The 14,577-nt window shown below is 51.3% G+C and overlaps 1 protein-coding gene across 1 annotated transcript in view; it reads right to left on the reverse strand.

Moving 5' to 3' along the window:
• Positions 1–5,063: 5,063 nt before the first annotated feature.
• MAP3K7CL (MAP3K7 C-terminal like) overlaps positions 5,064–14,577 on the reverse strand; it is a 32,588-nt gene continuing 23,074 nt past the window's right edge. Inside the window, exon 5 of the mRNA XM_037029662.1 lies at positions 5,064–6,126. Coding sequence (XP_036885557.1) covers positions 5,946–6,126 — 181 coding nt within the window. The 3' untranslated portion in view covers positions 5,064–5,945. The remainder of the gene's footprint in view (positions 6,127–14,577) is intronic.

Here is a 14,577-nt window from a genome sequence, read left to right on the forward strand (position 1 = left end):
TGTGCGGGTGTCTCTGGGCGAGATCAGATCCAAATCCGTAGACCGAATGGAGCAGGAAGCTCCCCCTGACCTGGGCGGGGGTGGGGGGGCGGCTGTCTCCAGCCTCTGGGGCCCGAATGGAACGGAAAGGCTGACACCACCCCCACCCCCCACACCCTCCACCCAGCAAGTAGGTGAGATTCTCCCCCGGAGGCGGGCAGAGAGCGACCCCAGCAGGTGTCAGGCCTTCAGACTCCGGCGGGAAATCCACTCCGTCCCCCGAGCCCCCAGCTGACGCCTCTATACTCACAGGACATCTGCTCATCTCGTGTAAAAACGACACGTGGGGTGGCTCAGTGCATTGGGTGCCGGTCTGTGAGCTGGGGGATCGCCGGTTCGATTCCCGGTCCGGGATGCCTCAGACGCGGCAGCACGTTGGTGTTTCTGCCTTTCTCCCTCCCTTCCCCTTTCTCTAAAAATAAATAAATAAAAATAAAAAACCAATACACGAGCTGCGTGCGCTGGGTCTCTGCGCGACGGGAGGGTTTCCAGCAGCAGTTCCTACAGAGGCGGGCGCCTGCGTCTGGCATCAGGGACTCAGCTTCTGGCGGTGGGGTCACATCTGCACTGACCCTTGAAATGGCCTCGACACCCCCGATCCGGGAAACGAGTAAAGTATTTCCTCGTCCTTCCCCATCGACAGAGGACACCTGCGTTAGAAAGAGAAAAGGTGAGTTGGGGGTGGGTAGGTCCTCGAGTTTCAGGCTCCGAGAGACCAGCCGCGCCTCCCGCGGTTCAGACGCAGCCGTTTCTGCAATGACACGGTCTCAGCCTGGAGCCTGCACCCGGCCCTCTGCGGATGCAGCACCGGCTGGCTGGAGGGCGCGAGATCCGCGCGTCGCCAGATCTCCACTTGCACCCCGGCTCTCACCCATGGACTTGCCCCCCACCCCCGCCAAGCTCCAGGTCGTCAGACGGCCGAAGAAGCACGGGCGGGAGGGGGGACGGAGTCCGATGAGTCGCCAGATCCGTCCTCTGAGGCCAGCAGGTGGGAGACCCAGAACGAGGTGGCGTTTCTGTCCGAGGCTAAAAGCAGGAAAAGACAGCGGGGTCCCACTCCGGGCCTGCGCGGGCGGCCTGGCCTTGGGTGGCCGATGAGGCCCCCCACGTGCAGAGGTCAGGCAGCTTTGCTGCGCCCACCAGTGTGAACGCAGGTCTCGCGCACAAGCGCCCACACACCCCGCGTGGGTTTTGCCCTGGTGTCCCGCACCCTGTGGCCAGTCCCGCTGGCGCACGAGGGTCACCATCCCCGGGATATGACGCAGCATTTGCTGTGGCCCCGGGGCAGCCAGCCTCCGCCCCCCTCCGCCACTGCAGCCCCTCGGCTCACGTGGGCGAGCACAGCCCTCCGCCGTGGCAGAAAAACCCAGGACCCTGACGGCCCGGACTCCCGTCTTTCAAATCAGAGAAGAAACTTCCAGCGTGTTCGGGCCACTGGGCAGTGGGCATGCCCTTCCCAGGCGGGACCAGATTCTGGACCAGGCAGCCCAGGAGCTAAAATGCCTGCGACTGGAAGGGGAAACCCCAAGACCTGGTGGGGGGCGCTTTACACTGGGCAGGGTTGAGGGTTGTTGATAAAACTTTGTACAGCCTTTCATGACGTCATGACATCATTTCTTTCCAAAACCAACCTTCTGAGACAGGAAAGCTGATGTTTTCACCCTGATGTTTCCCTCTGAAAATATGTAGGGCTGTCCCTGTGTGGCTGATAATTCAGTTTGAACCCATTCTTCACATTGGACTATGCAAACATGTGCAGGGCAAGTGGATGATACAATATTTTTAGTAAATACAAGGTTATCACTTTAAAACATCATTATAAATGGAAATTAAGGCTTAAGGCAAGATGCAATGGTAAAATTGGTTCAACGTGATGGGCACGAAAATAAGTTTGCTGAATTCAAACTGATTTCGGTGGAAACTTGGGGTCACTGGGGAGCACAGAGGTCTCGGGAATCGTTGGTGTGAGCTCTGCTGGGTTGTGACAAAGCACGTGTGCCAGAGCCCAGGAGAGACCTGAAGCTGCGAGAGCTCTGCTTTCCATCTTGCTGGTCCCCTACCTTTGACTGTGGAACTGTTTTCTCTTCAGAAACACCGCTGAAGTTCAGGGGTACAGGGGGACACCTGCAGAGCCTTCTCCACACCACCCTCCCTAATTAGCATTCCCAGATTTCTCAAATAGAAATACAGGATTCTCAGTTAAAAATGAACTTCAGATAAACAACAATTTTTTTTAGTACAAGTATGTACCATGCAGTGTTCGGGACATACTCTACAAAAAATTCCTTCTTTATCTGATTTCTGAAATTTCATTTTAATGGGACACCTTGCCTTTTGTCTAATGACTGCCCCCTGACCCCACCGGGGAAGACAGGCTCCTGGTCACTGGTCCACATTTCCAGACGTAGAACAGGGAGACGGGCCCGAAGGGGCACAGGGCCCACAGCCTGGCCGTCCGGCTTTCTGTCCTTGGTCTATGCACACCCACCTCCTCAGCCTTGGTCTGTGCTGGGGACTCTCCCCATCCTCCCACCCTGCTCTGTGCTGGGAGACCTGCTGTCTGACTTCAGACAGGAGAATCCTCATCCTCTGGCTTTTGGTTCAGTTTGGCCAGTGCCAGCCTCCAGCAGAAGACAGGACAGGTGGAGAAAAAGACAGGTGTTCATCCGCTGGCCCCAGCCCTGGGTGGGCTGTGGCCTCGCTACCACGGAAGGACAAGTTCTTGGGGGTGGGGTGGGGGAGCCTCTCCTGACCCAGTTGCCACCAGGTCCCCACTGCTCCCTCCCTTCATGGCCCCCGAAAACTCCGGGGAAACTTCCTTGAGGCTGCACATGCATCCCAAGACTGCACCAGCCTTCCAGATTTCCCTTAACTCTGCTCCCAACTTTCTAAAGGGACCTCTAAAGTTCTCTTTCACTGGCCCCTCTGGAGGGACACCTCTTCCCTGCCAGGACCTTGATCAACACAGGGCAAGACTGAGATTTAGGGGAGACAAAGATTCCCCACCTAAACCTTCACCCAAAATCTCAAACCTAACCTTGGTCCACGGTCTTGCTCTGGGGGTCTTGACACCGACATGAAATTTCCTCGTTCCCCACATTCAATCAGACGGACAAACGCCGCTGCTGGCTGGCACCTGAGCGCCTGCGTTGGTAACATCTCAGTGGTTGTGGTCAGCCTGGGGGTCACTGTAGTAAAATGCCAGCAGCACCCGTCTCTCTGCACCTCCCTGAAAACGAGCAGTGGCCTGGCCTCTCTCCCAGATCAGCGATCTGACCGGTGCGCTCACCATGCGAGCTCCCAGAAATCAGAAAACCCTAGAATCTGGTGGGCACAGCAGATGTTCTCAGAACACTCAAGCTAGACACAGCAACGAGTTAAAGTTTTAAAAATAAATAAAATATCTTTAGAAAGAGAAGAAACCACCCCCACTTACCCCGACCACTCTCTTGCCTGTTTCCAGCTAGTTTTCACTGATCTAATCACCACAGCAATCTTGGGGTTTGGGAGCTTCCGGGCCGTGAGTCACATCCTCAGTTATGGGAACGAGGACGGGACAGTCGGCACGTTCAGCTTTTGCTCCGTGTCTGAGAAGCGAGTGGGTGATTGGGAAGCTGGGACAGAGCCATTTCACAGGGAGTTCCCCCTTGCCCTGACCTCCCCACCTTTCCACTGTCAGGACTGAGGCCCGAGAGAACAGCCAGGACACGTTCAGGGGCAGAGAAGTGCGGGGGGGGCAGCAGGTTGCAAAGGCAGCCTCCCCCTCGAGGCCACTGGCAACTCGGCTGCTCCCTGACTCACAGAGTTCCCGTCCTAAGTGCTTCTGTCCACGAGCAGCAAGTAAAAGCTTAACAGCCCAACTCACTAGGGAAAGACTTCTTTCCCTGCTTGTGGGGAAAAGTAGTCTTCTTGCCGTCACCCAAGACAAGCCTCATAAGTAAGTTTCCTGGATTACCCCACCTGCCACCTCCCACCTGGAATGTCTGCCTTCCTCTTTGCTCTCTGCCTGCCCCCCCCATGGAGGAAGCCCCCTAGAAGGTTGTGACCCAACACACTGAAAGCGTGTAAGAAAGTTTGTGATTTGAATTCCACACCATTTCAGTTCCGTATGGTGCTGAGCTAGTGATACATCCAAGCTCAGAGAAGCTCCACTAAGACCAGCGAATAGAGGTTGACTTCTGGCCCCAAGGAACCACATTCCCTCACGGCCACATAAAGTGAGTGGCCCACAAACAGCCGATTCTTTGGTAAAGTAAGCGCAGAAAGGAACGCGGGTCAGATTTTCCTTTCATCGCAGCTCTGACACAAGAAGCCTGTTCACCTCGACACCAGCAGGGCCTCGGTGCCCACTGGGGGTGTTCTCCCACGTTCACTATGGTGGACGGCAGGACTGTGTCGTCAGCGTGTTTGAAGACAGAGACCTCCTGCGCAAACCCTATGCCAGGGGAGAAGAGACCCAGGGGAAAGTGGCAGACACGGGGGGTGTGAAACTGATGGGGATTTTGCTCTTAGGTTTCTTTTTGCTACAAAAGTGGGTGGTTTTCACATTATTAATGAATAAAAGTCTGCTTGAAACGCACCCCCACATCCCCGCCACTCCCCCCCCCAGAGAAATGCTTGCTTTTCAGTCATGAATAGGTATCTTCTGGAAACAGAAAAGTTTGGGGCTAAGACTAGCAGAGACAGGAAACCTATTTACCCAGCACCTTCTCCACACAATACAAGGAGTGTTCAAATATTTTTGACCCTGTTATTTTGATTCTGGCAGAATAAAGAGATTTTGGAACTTGTTTACCCAGCCCACCCCCCCCAATTTTCTGTGAGGGGCCATCCCTGCTGGAGACTCTAACACGTCGTGGTCAGCATCAGAGCTGAGCTGTTTATCTAGAAGCCACAATCTCTCCAAGGAAAGAGCTGTCGCTGCTCTTCGGCGCACGCAGCCCTGGCTAAGAACCACCTCCGAGGAGGGTCAGCCAACTCTGACTCTTAGCACCAGGGAGGTGAACACAAGGACAAGATGCAGACTGACAGTACCGATCATGTTTAATGAAAAAGAAGTTACATGAATAGAAATGGACATAAAACGAAGAGATCCATTTGGGGAAATACGGTGATAAGTAAAACAAGGGAAAATCACTTTAATCCTGAATTTACTCACCTAGTTCCATCAGTTATTACTGACCCCAAACACCTTAAATCTAAAACAAAGCAGTAGTTACAATTCTGCTGTTTTTATGGGAACTCACCAAAGTAATGTCTAAACAGCCCCTTTCCGTTCCCCGCCCCGCCCCAGGGCACAGGCAGGTGGTTCCCGGGATGCAGCGCTGGAAGAAGACACCTCATCTGCTAATCCGTTTCAACCGCGCATTGGCCCCCGCGAGAGCACTTCCGGCACAGACCGGCTTTCTGCGGGCGCCTCGGAGGCAAAGCTCTTGCGCTGTGCGGCCATGCAGCCTCAGCATGACCCACCACCGAGGGCAGCTGACCCTGGAAGATGTGGACACGCGGACATGGCGGGGGCGTTCTGACCGCTCAGACGTGAGCCCAGGGGCACCGTGAGGATGCGACATTTACTGCATAGCTGCGGGCCCACCGTGAGCCTCTTGCTGGTCTGTTCTGCAGCTTAATTCTATTTGGGATTCTTAGCGGAACCCATATTCAATTGCCATTTTCCACCCTGATGTATAGGAGGATCCTATCTTCCTAAATAAGAAAAATACTTTGGAAGCTAATTACAATCTCTGGAAACAGATAAGGGGAACAGGTTTGCTTTAGTCGTCTTATTTAAAGTGTAATATCCCCTCCCACCCCCGTGAGCCTGGACAGTAAGCACTGGTTCTAGCGCCGCCGGCCACGTGGGGAGCCAGCTGCGCACAGGCAGCACCCAGCGCCTGGGCTGGGCTGAGCTAGGACGAGCCCTGTCGCTTCTGGTACTGGACCCTGAGTTTCTCCAGCTGCTCCACGCACTGGGACTGTGCCAACTTCAGGGCGCGGTTCTCCTCGGTCAGTGCCTCGAATTCGCGGGCCAGCTGAGCCGCGTCCACCTTCTCCTTCTCCGCCTGCGCCAGCTTGGCCATGAGCTCCTTCCTGCAGACGGGGAAGAGCAGACGCTGTAACGCGCACGCGCCGGGGCAGGGCCGGGAGCGTGCCCATTTGCGCCTGCGCACCCCACTCTCCGCACGTGCGCACCCCACCCGCCGTACCCGCCTCCTTGACGTCACACCAGCACTTCTGCTGCAACATCGCATAATACTAACCGTTGTCCAGGAAATGCTCAACAAGTCCTCGGGCAGTCAAAAAAGCTAATCTTTTTAAGGGCACAACAAGAAGTAAAAACTACAGGTGGTTGAAGGGAACACCCCTGAAGTCTGTCTGCAACTTAAGACGCTCTCTTGCCTTACGGGTGGGGGAACTATTCTCCCTGTTCTCCGTCCCGTTACCCTTCGCTCTCCGAGTTCCAGTATCTTCCTTTGTTTTGGGTCTCCGAGTTTAAGAAATCTTCACTGGTCCCTTGAACGAAGAATCCCACTCCTTCCTGCAGGCATTACTTTCCCTGCCTTCCCCCAAGGTAAGAAACAGACCATGCGTTTGCGGTGCAGACGGAACCCCGGTAGCTGAGGTTGAGGCGGGACGGGCCGCAGCAGACTCGCGCAGCTCTCGGTCCGCGCCTAGAACCACCGCATTGCTGTGAACACGCACGAAGAGGCGCTCAAGACGCACAGCCCCTGTTTAGATTTAAAACACGTGACAACCCCAAACTGGGCCATTCCCCTGTGTGGGTCAGTGAATCCTAAGCAGAATGACTTTTTGCTACAATATAACCGCACATGGCATTCCTCCTCTGCAGGGAGAAGTGCAGAGACGCCTGAAGGCCACTGAGTCAAGCGCTCTAACCTGACATCCCTGGGAGTGGGACGAGGAGATGTCACAGAACGCATCACCCTTTCTGGGGTATTCCTGCCCAAAACGCAGGCAGCATGCAACTTCCGACTGAGAGGTCTTAAAGATTGCGAGCCTACACTCCTCAAGAGGCAAAGAACATATTTAAAGAATCTAAAGAGAAGTGGCAACTAAATGAAAGGTGCAATTGTAGCCTGAAAAAAAAACCAGCAGTGACGGACAGTACTGGGAAACGGTTGCAACTTAAATACAGACTCTGCATTAGATAATAGTTGCTGGTACCGGTGCTAAAATTCCTCCTTTTAACGACAGTGTTGTGGTTAGGTGAGAGAGTGCCCCTGTCCTCACGGCCCTTTTTTTTTTTTTTTTTTAAATATAATTTTTATTTAATTCTTGTTCAAGTACAGGTTTCTGTCTTATAATCCCAACCCTGCCCGCCCCCCACCCCATGCTNGCGGCCTGCCCGGGCCCTGGCTTGGCCTGGCAGGGGGCCCTGCCACCACCTCTGTGCTGCTCCCTCCTACCTTGTTGATTTGTGGTCCTCTCCTCTCCTCAACTTCTGGTCATTCAGTGTCCGCTCGAGAGTGCCCCTGTCCTTAGAAGACAGTCACTGGAGTATTTCGGGCAATGGAGCGCGAAATGTCACACAACAGGAGCAATGGGAGGCTGTCTGAACCGGTGACGTGTGCCGCGCAAAGTTCCTTCGGGCCGTTAATGATCTTTGAATCTTCGACAGTGCTTAGAATACAAAGGCTCCTAATAAATATTTGCTGAATGAATACTGAGGAGTCAGCTATCTCAGAGACAAATGATGTACATTTTTAAAATGAGGAAAGAGAAATTCAAAGTGCTTAATTTAACTGAAAAACTCATACAGCGAGTAAGAAAGAACCAGCATCAAGCTATTCTCATGTATGGCTCTTTACCTCTAAGCACGGTTGAGGCAATAAATGTCAATAATTAAATATGAGTAAAGATCCTTATGTAACCATATTAAAGACATTGATTAATACAGCATAGGAAATATAGTCAGCAATATTACAATAACTATGTAAGGTGCCAGTTGGGTCCTGAAAATATTGAGGGGAACCTTTGTAAAGTATAGGATTGTCTAACCACTATGCTGTATGCCTGAAACTAATACAAAATAATATTGAATGTAAATTGTAATTCAAAAAGACTTTCAAGAAATTGATTAGTAAAACTTACATAAGTAAAAGAGAGGCATGCCTCCACGCTCTCCACCCACCAGATCTTCTGCCCCTGGTGTTTCCCCTTTCAAATCAACTGTATCCCACACATAATCCAGGTTAACACAGAGTTTGCTCTCAAATCACGGTGGGAGAGTTAGAACTCCTGGGCACAACCATGGTTGCCACCCTGGATCCATGTCTGACCTCACTTAAAATTCCTGGGGATGTGTTAATAGTTTTGATGGTTAGAGAAAATAAATCAAACATCCCAGATTTTACAATATTACCAAAAGGACTGGTCATGATCGTCTGGTCGAATCTTCTTGATTCAGAGAAAGTCAATAATAATTTCTTCCTTGTTAGAATTAAGAAGACTTAATTGATAGGTTTCTAAATTAGTTTCATGTATTTGAAAGCAATTATCCATATATATATTCAATGAATACTGTCAAAACATCTATCATCTCTAAGACCTATTTATGCAGACATATTTCTGCTCATCCATTAGCAATTCATGATTACTGCAGAGACGATCTTACAAATAGATGCTAAGGAACAAATCAGTCTCCCTAACTGGCTAGGATGTGGTCCTGCCCTTAAGTTCCCATTTATTGTTTCTGTCAGTCCCTTCGGTGGAGTGGATGCAGAGCAGAAAACCACCGTCACCAGAAGGCAAGACCTGTGAGTTTCCACATGCTGTAACCACCAGAGAAAAGTCCATGACCTTGGGTCTGCCGTAGATCAGCCAGACAGTTCCAGACCACATTCCTGGAAAAGCTTCTGTTTGCTCAAAGAAATGGGTGAAGAGAAACTCCAAGTGACTTGATAAAGGGAACATTGAAACTTTGTGGCAACTGAGTCTAAAGTTAAGGAGATTCTTCATGTTGCAGGAAGTTAGGATGTGGATTCATCATCAGGCATATATTTCTATGTTTCTAGAAAGACTAACATCATGCTTGTGGTGACTTTCAAAATTAAGTAAAGACTTTTATTTGGAAAAGACAAAATCCTAGAGAATTTGGCCCCAGTGAGGTAACGAGTTTGGGGCAACATAGTAACATGCCACCTTGACCACAAGAGTTTTATTTCAGTTAGTGATTTAGATGACACTGTTGGTTCTTGACAAACAGGTGTTGCAGGACAAGCATTTCTACACAGAGAGAAGGAGCAGCCTCCTGCAAACGACGCCAGGGGTACGAGCGCCTGCCTATCTTCATGTCCTGCAGGTGGAGGAGCAGTGCATGGGACTGGGCTGGGATGTCCCCAGCACCGTCGAAACGGTGGTGCCGAAGGCCCATGCCTGACTAATGCATGAGGCACACAGGAATCTACCTCCTGGAAGCCAGATGCACCACCACTCCCGTGTGGGGGTGGTGCAGCAGGGAGCGCTGTCGAGTTTCTCAGTCTCCGTACCCTCCACCTTCGGGCTGGACCATCTTGCGGTGGGGCCGTCCTGCGTGTTGACCTCGTGGGAGGTGTAGCAGCACCCTTGGCTGGCACTCGGCAGATGCCAGTGTTACCGGTCATCTCAGCAAAAACGCCTCCAAACCCTGCCAGTGTCCTGGGGGTGGGGGACTGAAGTTTTGGACCAGTTATGAACCACTATTCTAAATAAAATAGATTTTTCCATTACCACCCCCCAAAAGAGTTGATTTGAGGGTAGGAATAAGGTAAAGGTAAAATATTTCCTCACTTGGCTCCCCCAGAAATTGGAGCCTTCTTCCTTAGCAGAGGAGAGAAACGTTTTGTCTCCTTTAATGTGGTTTCAGGGAGAGGATTAGATGAGAGATGCCAGTTAAAAGGACGGACTGCTTGCAATTAGGCGATGTGAAGCGCCCAGACCATTACAATTGGGGCATTAGTGAAAAGTGTCATCTCACAGCCCGGTAAACTCTGGGATGCTGGGATTTCACACAAAACTAGACTCTAAAATGAAAGAATCCCCTGACTCTCTCACCCCCTGGAGCAAAGTGTGGAGCCAAGACAGTTCTTTAGTTCTTTTTTTATTCATCCAGCAAGTATTTATGGAAACCCTATTGCAAACCAGGACTTGTCCTTGAGTCTGGAGTCTCGCTATGCACGATAGTCTTAGGAAGCCCCTCTCCATTGGGTGCAGATGGACTCAAACCCTATGCCACACCCAGACGTCTTGTACCCACATCATACATCCTCCCCATGTACCACCTGCCCTGCAAACACCCGAGGGGCGATAGGTCCACGCACCGTTTCTCTAAGACAGTGAAACCCCCCTCCGGGGTCTCAGTAATTATCTGACAGGATGTACTTAGACTCTGACAGTGATGTCTGTTTTTCAAAGAACTGAAGCAAATAGAGCAGATAAAATTGGAACTTCTCTGCTTGGCCTTGGTCCAGTCTCTGACCAACACCCCTGCATTCCCAAACGGGAGGTTCCAGAGCATGCGGTTTAAAACCCTCTGCTTTGGGGACCTAAAGAAACAAATGTTTCTAGCTAAACATCTGCAAGTTTCAAATAAATTAAACACCATGCTACAAACCAAAGCAAGGCTCCTTTCGACAAAACTTCGACAAATCACATCTGCTCCCTTTCTCTCCCTCTGGACAGGTCCCCTCCAGGAGACTGCTGTTCCCCCATCACCCTTTTATGTCTTTTAAAAAGGCCATGGAAACATGTCTGGCATCTGTGGTTAACTCTGTATGAAAACCCTTTTCTAATGTTTTGAATAAACCCACTAAAATTCTGTAACTTTTTTCAATAATAAAAAGACAATTTTAAAAAAATGGACAAAGGAGCTGAATGGACATTTCACCAAGACGACACAGAAATGCCAAAAAGCACAAGAAAAAGGAGTCAATAGTTTGAGCCATTGGGGAGCATAAATGAAAACCACATGAGACTTCCTTTCACACCCACTGGAATGGCTATGGTCTCAAAGATACTGTGTTGGCAGAGATGTGAGCGGTGAGAACACGCGGACATTCCTCCTGGAAACATGAAGGGGCAGCCACTTCAGCCACAGGCAGCCCCTCGGAAGGTGGCAGGCTGAGCCGTCGTGTGTCTCAGCAATCCCACTCCTAGTCACACAACACACTGGAATTAGAACCTCATGTCCACACTCAACTTTGTGCACAGGCACTTGCAGCTGCATCACTCACCACAGCCAAAGGTACAAACCACTCGACTGTCCATCAGCTGATGACCCGGATTATACAATCCGGTCTGTCCATTCAAGGGCCATTATTCCACAAGAAAAAGGACTGAGGTGCCGACCCATGCTGCATGGGTAACCATCGCAAACACTGCACCACCTAAAAGAAGCCGTTCACAAAAGAGCACGTCCCATCTGGATGCATGGGAAGCACCGGGACAGGCAAACCCGCGGTCTCAGCGAGCAGGTGGGCGGGTGCTGGCGGAGCCGCTGGCTGCCAAGGGGACGAGGGTGCTTTCCGAGTGACAGCAATGTCCTGAAGTGGTGGTGGTGGTTGCACAATCCTGTGAGTGCAGTGAGAACCCCTGAGTCACTTTCTTTAATTTAGTGACAGTGGTCAACCTGGCATTTCTAAGAGTGTGTCAGTTTTCTGACATTCTAAGCCTATCGTTTAATACAACAGCAGCTAGCACACTTTCTTACATGGGACAGTCAAGGGATTAACCCCCTGAACAAGACAAAACACCTGGGTAGAGCCACATTCGCTCATTGCAAATCGAATGGTGCCTCTAACTGCTGTTTAATGGTGTATATTAAACACTTTCTGTCAGACCGTTTAGTCATAAATTTCAAAAGTCACAAAAGGTCTACATCTCACTCCCATGTGTTTCCATTACCTACCCATGTGTTATATAAAAAGCTTATCATATTAACTGAAAAAAGCCTGTACATATTTCATGTTACTAGATATGTAATTATACCAAAATATTCACCTGCAAAAGGCCTAGAAAGAAATAGACAGAAATGATAGCAGAATTCTCTAAAGATGTGAGACCTCTCGGTAAGTTTTATAAAGCTTTCAATAAAACTGCCATTTTTTTCAACTGAGAAGAAAAAAAAGATCCAATTAAAGTACAAACAGGCTTTTCTTACATTATTAGTCAATAGGCCAGAAGTGATTCTTTAAGTTAAATTCATTCTATGCTGAATTTACAATCCCAGGAAAACAGTGTAGCCGCCCAACACCACGATTTAAAGTAACAGAGTCAACGCTTCTCCTGGTTCTCCTGGCTCCGCTGTGGGCCCCGAACGCGATCCAGGGAGACCCCCTCTGGAGACGCGGAGAAGTTCAGCCTGCAGCTGGCCAGCGACCGGACTCTTCTACAGAGGCACCCGAGGGTGCGTCTCCCTTGGTGCCCGGCTGACACTCACCGGTCGCCGGGGGCGACACGATCAGCCACACTGGAGGAAAAGTTCAGGAAGAAACTTTCATCCAAATCATAAAAAAACGGACCGCCAATTACTTAGGTCAAATCCACGTGGCCCACTTTCTGTTGCCTGAAAACAAGATCTGTTTAGGAAAACATCTGTTGCAAAATGAATCTCTGCCAGGAAAACAATGGTTACCAATAACCCTTGGAAGACAACCCTCATTATAATTACAGTGTAACCATACTTTCTATTTCCTCAATTTATCTTAGACTTTATCGCAGATGCGGACTCCACATTTAATTATGGACCGCAGAAATTACAAAGCGTCTGCATGGAAGGCGTTACAACCTCCCATCATCACCACTCTCAGTCACCCTTATGCATGTCGGAGCCCCCGCACAGCTCCCCACTCGGGAGTGGGACCTGAATGTGACAGGGTGTCCGTGTCTGCACACAGTCAGCAGGGCAGCACCTGGGCGGGGCGCCAGCGCGCAGAAAGGGCCACCGCGGTCCTTCCGGGGTACTGCGAGGTGCTGTGGAGGAGCATGTGTCCCTATGGGATACTGGGGTGGGCGAGGAGGCGGGGGGGGGGGGGGCGGGCGCCCAGAGAGGGATGAGGCACCAAGGCCACTTCCCCACCCCGCCGTGAGGTCCGTCTTGAAATTCAGGCCAGCTCAGGGCATCCCCTCCTAGCGACAGAAATCACCCGCAGGACAACCAAGGGCAACAGGACGTTGACCCAGACCTGGAACCCCCGAGTCCCCTTCCCAAATGGCAGAAGCGGGAATAATGAAAAACAAATGTGGGAGACTATGAAGAAGAAAGGAAAAAATAGCAAAAGAATTTGGCCTTTGCCTCCCACTTAGCCAGCCGTTTAGAAAGGCCTGTGAGCAGCTCATCAGGGGTCTGGCCAGCATTTGCATGGTTCGGCGGCTTAGGTGAAGCCACCTTCCCTCAAGAGTCGGCTCTGCCTTCTCGCCCGCAGCCACCACCACTCTCAACAGCGCAGCCGGGCTTCTTCACTGAACACCAGGTGGGTTGCCCTCAGGCCAGTGTCCCAGTGTGTTCCGTAAAGGCGGCAGCCAAAGTCGTGAGCTCGCAGATCCTGTAATTTAGCAGATTAGTCTCCCATCGCCCCCCGAGTAAAAAGCCTCGCGTTGGTTCAGTTGACGACGTCCTCCTGCAAGTCAATCAGAAGAGCTTACAGACAAACACAGAAGCACCCGTTCTCCCGTTAGGACAGCGCGGTCCGCGCACGCACTCTCGCCTGCGCACTGGAACCTCACCCCGGCCACACTACTCATCAGCTCCCGCAGCTCCTTTATGAAACTTCGCAGGACTCGGATGGTACGTAAACGTCCCACCTGCACACCCCAGTCAACGTACGAAAACTCCCCAACAGGAGAGTCTCAAAAATCTGGGGAGAAGGCTGCGTCTCTGATCTCGTAAACACCTCCCATCTTCTGTGACCAGAATCCAGGCACAGGGTCGCCTTCAGAACACCGCAGAGCGGGGAGGTAAGCAAAGCGCCGCCCCCTGCACCCCGGGCCCACGGCACGTGCGGAAGTCCGGACCCGAACCCTGCGCTCCCCGCCGTCTAATCGGTGCAACTGCCCCGCTGGGCTTGCAAAACTCCGACAACTTCATAAATTTCTCAAAACAGTGCATCTCACTGGCTCCGGTTTAAAAATTAATAAATACATACGATGTGCCTCTTCAGCAAGAGGAAAGGGAGAAGCACACCACGAGAGACAGGGTGTTTGGGCTCAATACACGAGTCACTTTTAATATGCGTCACTCACCCAGCACGCATGCGCAGCTCGTCCAGCGCGTGGGAGACGCTCGTCCGACACCACGTGTCACTCATCCAGCACGCATGCGCAGCTCGTCCAGCAAGCACGCGTCATTCATTCTGCCCACTCGCATCCCCTTAACTCTGAACCGAACCTAACTCTCTGCTGTGGGACCTCCTCCGGGTGAGCGTCCAGTATAACCCACCTGCAGCCAAAGGGTGCTGGGGCCCTTGGGCACGTTCACGGGCAACAGAGTATGGCTCTGGGTGATATTTTGGCATGTTTAATTTCCTGAACTCAAATGCCTACTAA

This window comes from Sturnira hondurensis, unplaced genomic scaffold (genome assembly GCF_014824575.4).
Source record: "Sturnira hondurensis isolate 20B ecotype Veracruz unplaced genomic scaffold, ASM1482457v3 Scaffold0020398, whole genome shotgun sequence".
NCBI lineage: Eukaryota > Metazoa > Chordata > Mammalia > Chiroptera > Phyllostomidae > Sturnira > Sturnira hondurensis.